The sequence below is a fragment of the Archocentrus centrarchus genome, chromosome 16 (genome assembly GCF_007364275.1).
Source record: "Archocentrus centrarchus isolate MPI-CPG fArcCen1 chromosome 16, fArcCen1, whole genome shotgun sequence".
NCBI lineage: Eukaryota > Metazoa > Chordata > Actinopteri > Cichliformes > Cichlidae > Archocentrus > Archocentrus centrarchus.
Genome location: NC_044361.1, coordinates 15,777,754 through 15,788,396, shown reverse-complemented (window position 1 = coordinate 15,788,396; position 10,643 = coordinate 15,777,754). Strand labels below are relative to the sequence as shown.

The window sequence follows — 10,643 nt, the reverse complement described above, 5'->3', positions numbered from 1 at the left end:
TTGTTCACTAACGGGCAGATTCCAACAAAGTTAAATCCACTTCAAAGACAGTTTCACTAATACCAGCAAGCAGCAGCCATCAGAGGCTAACAGTAGCTAACAGCGGCAAAAATAGCAGCGCTTAAAGACAGAAAAGCTCAGCATATTCTCAACAGCTCACCTCAGTATCGCTGTCATCAGTCAGAAGTGAGCTTCTCTGACTTATCGACTTTTATTGGAGTCCTTTCACAAAGTTCTCTTTCAGAACAAATAAAGGTTGACACTTGTGATTAATTGTGAATTACCACAGAGACAATACTAGAGTAGCTTCTAGTGCTTTAAGGGCCATATTTTTGTGAGAGAGCAATGACAGATCACAGTGCTTGGATTTGTGCATCATTGTAGGGTTTTGGTGCCAATCATGCTGTACACAGGTACTGTTGGGAGGTTCATTCAAATGAGGTAACACAAAGCAAGTATTTGATCCAGAGTGGAATTAGACTTTTGACAAAAGACATTATGGCTGCTACTTTGGCCAGGTCTCCCTTGTGAATATGATTTGATCTCAATGGGACTTCCTGGTTAAATAAAGGTTAGTAAAATAAATAAAATAAGATGCTACCGCTTTCTCACAACTCGGTGATAGACAACCTGTACTTAATGTGCCTCTAACTGAAATAGTGATTTAGTTCGATAAAAATTTGAATATAACTTGTTGAGTCACTTTCCCCATTTTAGAAATGTGACCATCAGTGCCTGCCCTTCCCGCATGCTGTTTTTCCTTTAGGAAACACTGATCGACCGGCACCACCCAAACCTTGTCGTTCCCCCATGTGGGAGCAATCACAGCATGTCTTACCCTCTACCTTGTCTACTCCTCCCTCGACACCCCCTCCCACCGAGCCCACAGAGAGCCACTCTCCTCAGAATCTCGCGGAGGTGGAGGAAGCTCCCCAGTGTAGGTTCCACATGCGCTGCCCTTTCCCTAACCTCAGTTCTTGTTTATTCTTGTCTTTCCAAAAAGCTGTTGATCCTGTTTTCCAGCTCTTAATTCATTTTCACCTAATCACAGTTTGTATCTAACTTAACTGCCAAACCTTTATGTTTGTGTTTGTATGGCAATACTGAACTCTGTCCTTTCACGTTTCTCATCTCTCCTTCAGTGACCTGGGCAGCAGAGTTGTTAAGTGATGCTGGGTCCAAATGAGGTCAAGGGGCTTCATATATATAAATGTCAATCTCTAAGCTTTGATATTTCCCCTGGGTCCAAAGGGTCAGGGCTAGGGTCAACACTAATCTTCTGGCGTGCCTTTCATGTTGCATTTAAACAGGATGTGGGAGTAAATTAGATGTATAATGGAAGTGATTGTTGAGTGATGCTGAACTGTATTTAATGTCACCTTCGGTCCCTGTAGGTGTTCTCTACATACGTTTGCTTTTCTTTTAATGTTCTCGTCCTTGCCAAATACAATGCTAATGACCTGTTCATCTCAAATCTCATCTGTTCTCCTTTTTCCTCCCCTCCCCACCCCTCACCCTCCTTTGTAGTGTACTGCTGCGGGCCTGTGCGTCTTCGTTCCAAACACTCCTGAAGTCTCTCTCTGGCTTGATCTTTCCTTCACTCCGACAGTCCTTTTTTCATCAGCTCCCTTTGGTTTTTTTACCTCTTATTTCTGCTGGACTTTTCTTTGATAATCACCATCCTGCTCTCATTCCTTTGATGTCTCCTTCTGCTGTTCTCTGCTCTCTTGTATTTGGTGTTACAGTCTCATGTTTGAGTGTCATTTCATTGTTATAACCTGCCTTTACTTGGTGCCACAGAATCCATTCTCACTGCATTTATTCTTGTGACAAAAGTGAAAGCAAGTTTTAAAGTTTTGCTCTTAAAAAAAAAAGCTTGTTTCTTTGTATTTGGTTGTTTCTTCCTTTTTACAATATTTGTACATACTCTGCATGGTTTTCCCTTCATATTGATCCACTGGTTGAGTGATTATGCATGAGATCAGAGCTGAGTTAAAAGTGGACACAGAATGTGGTCAGAAGGCAGCGATGCTAGGTCATGTGATATCAGCCAATAGTTTGGTGATTTGATAGCTGCAGATCGATCGCAGGGCAGTGTACATTGCTCTGTCTGCCTGGTATTGTGGCTTGGTTTAGAAATCGGAAACCCGAATGCGTGCTGACTTTAGCAATAGTATGGAAAGAATGATATATCGGTGACATGTTACTTTTAGGTGATAATGGCTCTTATATTTCATAAAGACAAGCATATGAAATACAAGACGTCTTCCAGAAGAAAGCTTTAAAAATTAAAAAGACACTGCAAGCCAATTTGTTGCAGAACTGTTGTTATTGTTGTGCGGAAAGCTTGCAGCTGCACCAGTGCTCTGTGATTTGTTTTTGAAGGATTGGATTCAATGTAGAAAAAAAGAATATCATTTAGGCTGAATAACCACAAGAACACTGAGCTTAAGGACATGTTTCATAGAAACAACTTGCGTACAGTTTTGAGCAGTGTAACAGTAAGCACCCTGCATGCTAAAATACTTAGTGCCCATTTTTTTTGTATTATCTATGTTATATCAATGAAGCCCTTGTTTTTATCATATGATTCGAATGCAACTATTGAGGTATTGCAGTGTATAATATGGTGAAAAAGAATTTTACTTTTTTGAGATGAGAACAATTTTAGACTATTGTTGCAGCAATGTACAGGGCTGAGCTGATTACATTTTAATTGTACAGGAACTGAATTTTCTTTCTAATGCCATTTTTGGAACGTCTTCTAAGCCTTTGAAATATGGTGCAAATGCATAGCCTCTTTCAGGGGATGTGTAATTTTTGAGAGTGCAAAGGAGCGATCGTGGATTTCTTTTTGTGAGTGAAAAACAGAATATATTTAAAAGACATGTTCAATTAAACTATTTGACACTGCCCTGAGATTCCAGGATACTGATTTGGCCCTGTGTATGGACTGAAGTGGCATGTCACAGTATTAACAGCTTGGGAATGGAGACACCCTTAGTTTAGCTCTAACAGAAGAATTTGCCCAAGGTCATGTTGAGTTGGTGTGTGTGTGTGTGTGTGTGTGTGTGTGTGTGTGTGTGTGTGTGTGTGTGTGTGTGTGTGTGTGTGTGTGTGTGTGTGTGTGTGCGTGCAAGCATATACATATGCAAGCATAAATCTGTGTGTGCATCTGTGCACTTGTCTTTGCATGCCTGTGTGAATGTGTGCTAGTTGCGGCTGTTGCTGGCATGACTAAGCTGTTGCTGGGAAGGAGCTGGGAGGACAGCCCTGTGAGTCATCACCACATCTCCTGGAACTGACTGTTCTGTCCACACCAGTAGGAGCAGACTCAAAACTGACAGTCCTAGTACACACAAACACACATGTACGTATATGCACATGTAAGGAGTGGAATGCAATGCATGTCCAAATGCATCCACAATCTCACTGATGCATGGCATTACAAACAGAGTCACTTACTGTTAAATGCTTTTGTTTTTTAATCCACTGATAAATTGCCAGCGCTGTGGATGCTGGCTGATCTACTAAAAAACAAACAACTGGTACGATGATTTTTATTCTTCTGGCCTCGAGTTCAGTGAGATCAGTGACAGAGTAAATAACTTCCCCAAACCCACACGACTGACCGGAGCATGAGTGTACGACAAGATGAGAGGGTATAAGCAGTACTAGCTTTCCCTAAAATCTAAAACAGAACAGTAAAAATCTAATTAACAGTTTGATTACAGTAAATCCACCCAACCGTCATTAAAGATGGGTTATCAAGCCACAAGTGGTGGTTCTTCACTCTTGCGGTTGGTATGTTTGGCTTATGTTATTGGTTTGTGTGTGTGTGTGTGTGTGTGTGTGTGTGTGTGTGTGTGTGTGTGTGTGTGTGTGTGTGTGTGTGTGTGTGTGTGTGTGTGTGTGAGTGAGTGAGTGAGTGTGTGAGATGTCAGATTGAATCTTGAAACTAATCTAAATACCCCCCCGTTTTCCATCTCTTGATCTTGATGCTTGTTCTGCACCCCCTACTTTTTCTGGCACATGTGTTTGTGTCAGTTTTGCTTCTCTCACAAGAGTTTTGGACATCAATAATTTTTTGATGTTTTGTTGATCAGAGAAAAACTAATGCATTTCCTAATTAAAATATTTTTGGCCTCATTGATGTCTAATCTAACACTTTTTGACTGTGATAACACCCAATCCTGATGCTATGATTTTCTATTCTCTCCCAGCTTGGCTCCATTCTATTCAGAACTCTGCGGTCAGTAACCAGAAGCCAGAAACTGAAGCACCTCTGGCCGAGACTCTGTCTTTAGGCGGCAGCAGTGCCAGCAGCAGCCTGCCTGACCAGGGTTACGCTGCCTCTGAAGGTATGGCAGAGGGTGAGGACTCAGGTGTGGTCAGTTCTCCCTCTGATACCCAACCCACCTCGCCAGATGGGAGTTTGTCTCTGGATGGCAGTAGTGGATGGAAACCGGAGGGACCAGTGCGAGACAGTTCCAGTGACAGTGATGAGGGATGTGCCACCTGGGGATCAGTACACAGGTAGACAGGGGAACCAGGAAAGCGGGTGGGCCAATACTAAGGAAAGAAAGTATAATGTAGCTCACAGCTGGCTTATTTGCATATAAAGAAGATGATTTAAGTGACATTCAAGATAGTGAGCCTAATTAAGACATCTGCATTTACTGCATTTATCTATCTGGCCTCTTCCTGATACTTATTAATCTTTTTGTCAGTATTTGCCCATCTGCTCTAATCTGTTCATTTGAGCCAGCTTAACTGCTATTAACTAAAACCTACATGAAAAAGATGCGTTTCACACCCCTTTTTTCCACAGTAAACCATCACAGTTTTATCCAGCTTTAGTCTGTCCACATTTGTTATTGTGCCAGCAGTAATAATCAAGAACAGTTACTGCCATATTATATTTGAGTCATGGCCAAAGTTGGCACCCTCAGTATTGCATTCTGGGCTTTTAGAGTTATGGTTGTAGGCCCTTAATCAGAAGTCTGTGGAAAATCAATTCCGCTCCAGATCACTTTTCACATTTTAAGTTGTTTTGAAATGCATATGCTCATGTGCCCAGACGAGGATCTTGGATTGATGCTTGCATTCAGAGACATTTTATGAATCCAGGTTCTGGTCTGATGTTGCTAGCTCTTTGTTATTCCAGGAAAGCACTATAACCCTGTTTTCTCAGAATTATTGAGGAAAAGAGGACCAGTCCAAGTCTCTTAGAAGATAAATTCTATTTGGGTTGGCCTTCTTGATGCAATTTGTTATGGCTAATATGCCACTAACCCCTGAGAATTCTCTGCTGAGCCATTGAAGAGAGCGTAGGAAGCTTGAACTGTGGTAATAATATCTTAACAGCTGCATGTTTCAAAGCCAGCAGACTCTAATGAAAATAAAATTTGACTTTAAACATGTGCAAAATATTTTCTCTTTCTTCTACTTCTGAACTGTTTTTACCCTTTTGATTTCTTAGGCAGATTAGTAAAGGGAAGGGTGCTGAATATAACAGCATCACTTAAATATTGGGTTTCACTATATAGTATTTTCAGCAGTGTTAATTTTTTTCATTTAAAATGAAAAGGCCCTCTGCAAGATTATTTTTACATTCATATGCTGTATATGTGGAGATGACTTCTTCTTTTTATGTACTCTTCTCAGGCACAAAGGCATTAGCCCTCAGTCACAGTCAGTTGTATCAAAAAACAGCTTTGAAGATGATCCGGAGCTCACAGCCCAGCTCCATCAGACTCTGGCTGATTTTGAAGCAGACCTTGCAGGTGAGGGGTTGTGCCAAAAATATAAGCTACACTGGATTATAAATGTCCTCGTTGAGATGTCCTGGGAGTCCAGGCTTGTATACATCCAACGCTGAAATTGAAATATACCCCATTTAAGGATTTAACTTGTTGACCATCATAACACCACTATAGCACTAGGTGGATCAGGTTGAAGTAATCCTGTTAATGTTCTCTTTAATATGAAATTGCCTATTAAGGCCTGGATCTTCCACTCTTTTGCAGACCATGAAGAAATAGTCTCAGCAAAAGAGATGCCTTATGCCATGCCTACTGTCAATAATGAGGTGCCAGTGTCTGTAGTGGACATGGATGTGCCAGTTACAGCCATAGATGAAGTACTGGAGGACTACGATCGTAATATTATTGAACAGGAGGTGAAGTCACTTACCAGAACAGAGTCGGTTGGCAGCAAAGGTAACAAAAGCAACCAGTACATCAGTTTTAAAAATGGAAACGTATGCTTAATTATATTTCCTATAATTTTTCTTGCCCTATCTCATCACAGATCATGGCGTTTGCCACAAGTCCAGAATGGAACTCCAGAACAAAAACAACAATGCTTATACAGACGCTGTCAGTAATAAAAGAAACCATACAAATACTAAGGACCTGTTTAAATCTGAGCAGCAAAATAAAACAGTGGAGAACAATTTTGTGTGTGACAGAAAAGACGAAAAGATAAAGCAGAAAAAAATTAAAGATATGAGTATTGTTGATACCAAAGGTGTGAAAGGCAAAGAGCAAATATCGACTGTTAAAACTAATGATGATGATGTGCAGGAAAACAGTAAGAATGCTGAGATCCTGCGTGATCCTTTGAGAAGTAATGCTCAGTCTTTTCAAAAGAAGAAACCTGATCTTCCACCAGCAAGTCAGAAATCAGTATCAACAGAAAAGGATGAACAGATGCCTAGGGTTTACCCTGCTTCACATGGTAAAATTACTCACAATGCAACATCACGATTTGGTATGAAAACCTTCACTGTGATCCCTCCCAAACCCTCTGTCACACGTGCTGCTACAGAAAAGTCAAGTGTCCCATTTACCATTGGTGCCATTAAGATTGACGATCAAGGAAACATGGTGAAAGCGGGTATCTCCAGGAATAATGTCACTAGGTCTTCAGATTCGAAGATCACTTCTGACGAGGATTCTCCCCTTCTTGGAAAGGCCAAAGCTTTTTGGAGCTCAAATGAAAGACAAGACAGCACTGTAAACCCCAGCAAAGATTTGATTGACAGCACTAAGGAGTGCACAAGCAATCTGAAAAGTGCTTCTACTTCAGTCACAGGAACTACACTGAAGACCAGTAACACAGAGTACCTGGAATCAACACAAAGTGCAGTTTCTAAACCTGCAGAGAGAATCCAACCTAAAGACGTTGTTAAAGAAGAAACTAAAGAACCTGTGAAGGATGTCAAAGTTGCAGACAAGGTTTGGGTTGAGGCGGACAGCAAAAATTCAGTATCCAGAAATGTTCAGCAGCCAAGTGACAAACCTACTCTTCCTCCTTCAGTACTTCCAGACTTTAAGAAAGACTTGTCCTTCCTCAGACCACCCAGGCGAACCTCAAGCCAATACGTGGCATCTGCCATCACTAAACATGCCCCAAAAACCTCAGCTAAACCCAGCTGTATATTTAAAAGCCCTGAATGTTCTACTTCCCTGAAGACACTGACTGCTGACCTCCAGAAATCAGGTCTATCAATACAAGAGAATCCGCACCAATCTTCCCTGCCGTCTTTATCAGATAATAAGGAGAATGTCTCTGCTTCTAAAGTCAGGTCTCCTGGTCCTCAAAGATCTACAAGCTACCCACAGTATATGTCAGATAGCCAGAAAGATTTTGAAGAACCAAACAGGGTCGGACCAGAAAATGGTATTAGAACTTCCACCAAAGGAAGTTCTAATATGTTGGAAACAGAAACAGCCAAGAATAATCACACTGAGTCGAGCAGATCCACCAAAATAAAAGTAACTGCCAATAACCAAGATAATATCAAACACATTCAGCCTAGAAATCCCAGCCCAGTGAAAAGCAGCGCTCTAAACTCGTACATCAAACCACCAACAGCCCCCAAGATCATATCCCAAGGGCAGATAAGTGTAAGTAAAACCTGGATTAGACTGTTAATATTGCAGCATTTGAGTCTTGAAAATATGCTATAAATAATTTTTACAACAAACTTGCTCCTGTATGTTACAGAACTCGGAAGACACAACTTCAAAATCTCAACCAACTGTCACAGTGTTAGACAGTGGTGTGACCCTGGGATCTCCAGCTGTGACGGTGTTTGGGCCAGTTAAAAAATTCAGACCAGTGATCCATAGATCTGTTGAGGAAGAGACATCGCTGCATAGCAGCCTGATGGAAGCAATCCAGACAGGTGGAGGCAAAGACAGACTCAAGAAGGTGAGCTCAAGATAAAGTATAATATGTGGATGGATGGATGGATGGATAATAAGAATGATCCATGGGATAGCATTTGCCCATCTATCTGGTTTCACACATTTATCTAAATGTGCTAAGCAAAGGTGTTGGCTGAATTTCTCTTTTTTATTACCTTATTAGATATCTACTTCTACTTCTGGTCCCAGCTCCCTGAAGAAAGGGCCTTATGTTGAAGAGGAGAATGAGAGGTCTGCTCTTTTGGTAGCCATTAGAGCCCAGAATAACACCAGCAGACTGAAGAAGGTAAAACAAAATAAAATTCCTAAGAACTAACAAATATCCCATAGCTACATGTACTGATATCCAGAGGGTAACTAATAGGGGCATGCTCTAAAATAGAACAGTATGAGTTATTATTAGTTCCACTGTTGATGACAGATGACAGTCAGCGGCATTTATCCAATACCGATACTTTCTGTCACTCCTCGGTCACTTCTATTTGAAATCTTCTGAAACTTGACACAAATACTCTTTGAGTAAGGCTCTATGAAATACAAATTTTACTTTTTTTTTACTTCAGTTGCTACTCCTTCCTGAGTTACTGGCAAATTCTTCTGAAGCTTAGTATGGGCCCTACAGAATGTTATAGACAGATTTTCAATTTTTTACTTTATCTTTTTTTTTTTTTTTTTACAAATTTTCAAAATTTGTTAAAAAAATTATCAGGTCAACAATGGTTGGCCTACAGCCAAATTAGTTTCACAGTCAGCCTTTAGCATATGTGCATTTACTTCCATATAGACATCAAAAATACTTCTCAGACAGATTAAGCTATACTGCTTTAAATATAAATTTAAAAAACTGTGTATAGATATTCAATATCGGCACAGCATAAATCCTAATATTTAGCTATACCCTTGCCTAGTGCCATTAGCAGGTCAGATATCCTGTATGTACTTGTTAAACATCAGCATGTTTGTGTTGCCATTGTGAGTCATTGCTATGCTAACTTTAGTGTTTAGCAAAGCTGCTAACACATTTTATAGTGTATACGTATGGTTTTACACTGCCCAAGCACATGCATTCATTACAGTAACACTTCAGATCAAAAAGAGCTTAAATTATAATGTGAATGCTAAACACTTTATCCTGCATGTTAACTCTTTATCAGCTTATACAGCGATGCAGGTTATGCAGGCACAGGTGTCTATTTTAATCCATCTTTTTGGAAAGCGGGCTGTGGTTTGCTCTCATGTGCGTACCCGTGTGGAATGAAAGAGGCAGAAAATGTGCTGCTGTTGCTGAAACATCTGTGGTTCTATTCTGGAGGTTCCCTGCCAGAACTGGAATCTTTGGAATGCTGCATAGGCTATCCCAGGAGCTGTGCATGAGGTGTATCAGGAGTATGTGTCAGAGGCTCATCATGCACATATGTGAGAGCAGCTGTTCTTCCATATGGTTATGTGTCTACAGTTACCATTGTCTCACCACTCTGTCCTACAGATCAGCTCTGTGGCTGCTCATGAGCTTGACAAATTCCGGAAGTTGGCATCTGAGGAGGAGAGAAGTCCAAGCTCTCCCTCTTCCCCTGAGAATTCAGCCTGCACTTCTCCTGTCTTTCCTCCCCCCCCACCTCCACCTCCACCAGCACCGACAATTGCACCGCCACTTCCTTCCCCCGTCCTGCCCAAGGGTAAAACTAACTCTGTGCCACATTCAGCTGCTAATGTCCCTTTGAACCCGGCCCTGGCCAGGGAGGCTATGCTGGAGGCCATTCGTTCTGGATCTGCTGCTGAGAGGCTCAAAAAGGTATGATTACAAAAAAAAAAAAGAAATTTACAAGGGAACTCTGAGCAACCTTTGTCTGCTTTATATTAAGAGCCGCTTTGTGAAAATACAGAGAAATAAAGAGTTACACCTCCACCTTTGCATTCAGTAAAAGCTGCAGCAGAGAGTGCCGGCAGTCTCACCTGTTTGGCCAGCAAAAATGAACAAAAACACTTCAAGACAAAGAATACAAAGCCCAAGCAAATTAAAATTTAATGTAAGCACAGCAAGTGGTGAATATTTTTGTTTTTTCTTTTGTTGTTATTGTTTTCATGAATATTAGGGATCAGGACATCACTGTTTTACCCAGAGAGACTCTTATCAAAGAAGGGAGGAAAAAAAGAGAGGCAGACATAAAAAAAAAAAAGGGTCTCTAAGTACAGACTGAGGCAAGAAAACCAATTGAGCTGAACCATTGTCCTCTTTCTTTTCACATCTTTGGTCTGGTTTCACACAGCTTGCCTCGCTGGAAGACATCACTGGCACTACAAAGATCTCCTGTGGTCTAGCAGCCAGGAAACTGGAAATGAATTGCAGATGGCAACACACACAAAGATAAATCTGACAGCCATACTGTACTGCTGTATGAGTATTTTCGAGAGGATAAAGTTCAATTT

General features: G+C 41.0%; 1 protein-coding gene across 7 annotated transcripts in view; it reads left to right on the top strand.

Annotated features, from left to right (window-relative positions):
- cobl (cordon-bleu WH2 repeat protein) overlaps window positions 1–10,643 on the top strand; it is a 53,274-nt gene that overhangs the window by 40,512 nt on the left and 2,119 nt on the right. For all 7 annotated transcript variants that reach the window (XM_030750319.1, XM_030750320.1, XM_030750324.1 and 4 more), the window contains 7 exons: window positions 4,224–4,536; window positions 5,668–5,786; window positions 6,030–6,221; window positions 6,313–7,913; window positions 8,014–8,220; window positions 8,380–8,502; window positions 9,703–10,008. In XM_030750319.1, the coding sequence (XP_030606179.1) occupies window positions 4,224–4,536; window positions 5,668–5,786; window positions 6,030–6,221; window positions 6,313–7,913; window positions 8,014–8,220; window positions 8,380–8,502; window positions 9,703–10,008 (2,861 nt within the window). The remainder of the gene's footprint in view (window positions 1–4,223; window positions 4,537–5,667; window positions 5,787–6,029; window positions 6,222–6,312; window positions 7,914–8,013; window positions 8,221–8,379; window positions 8,503–9,702; window positions 10,009–10,643) is intronic.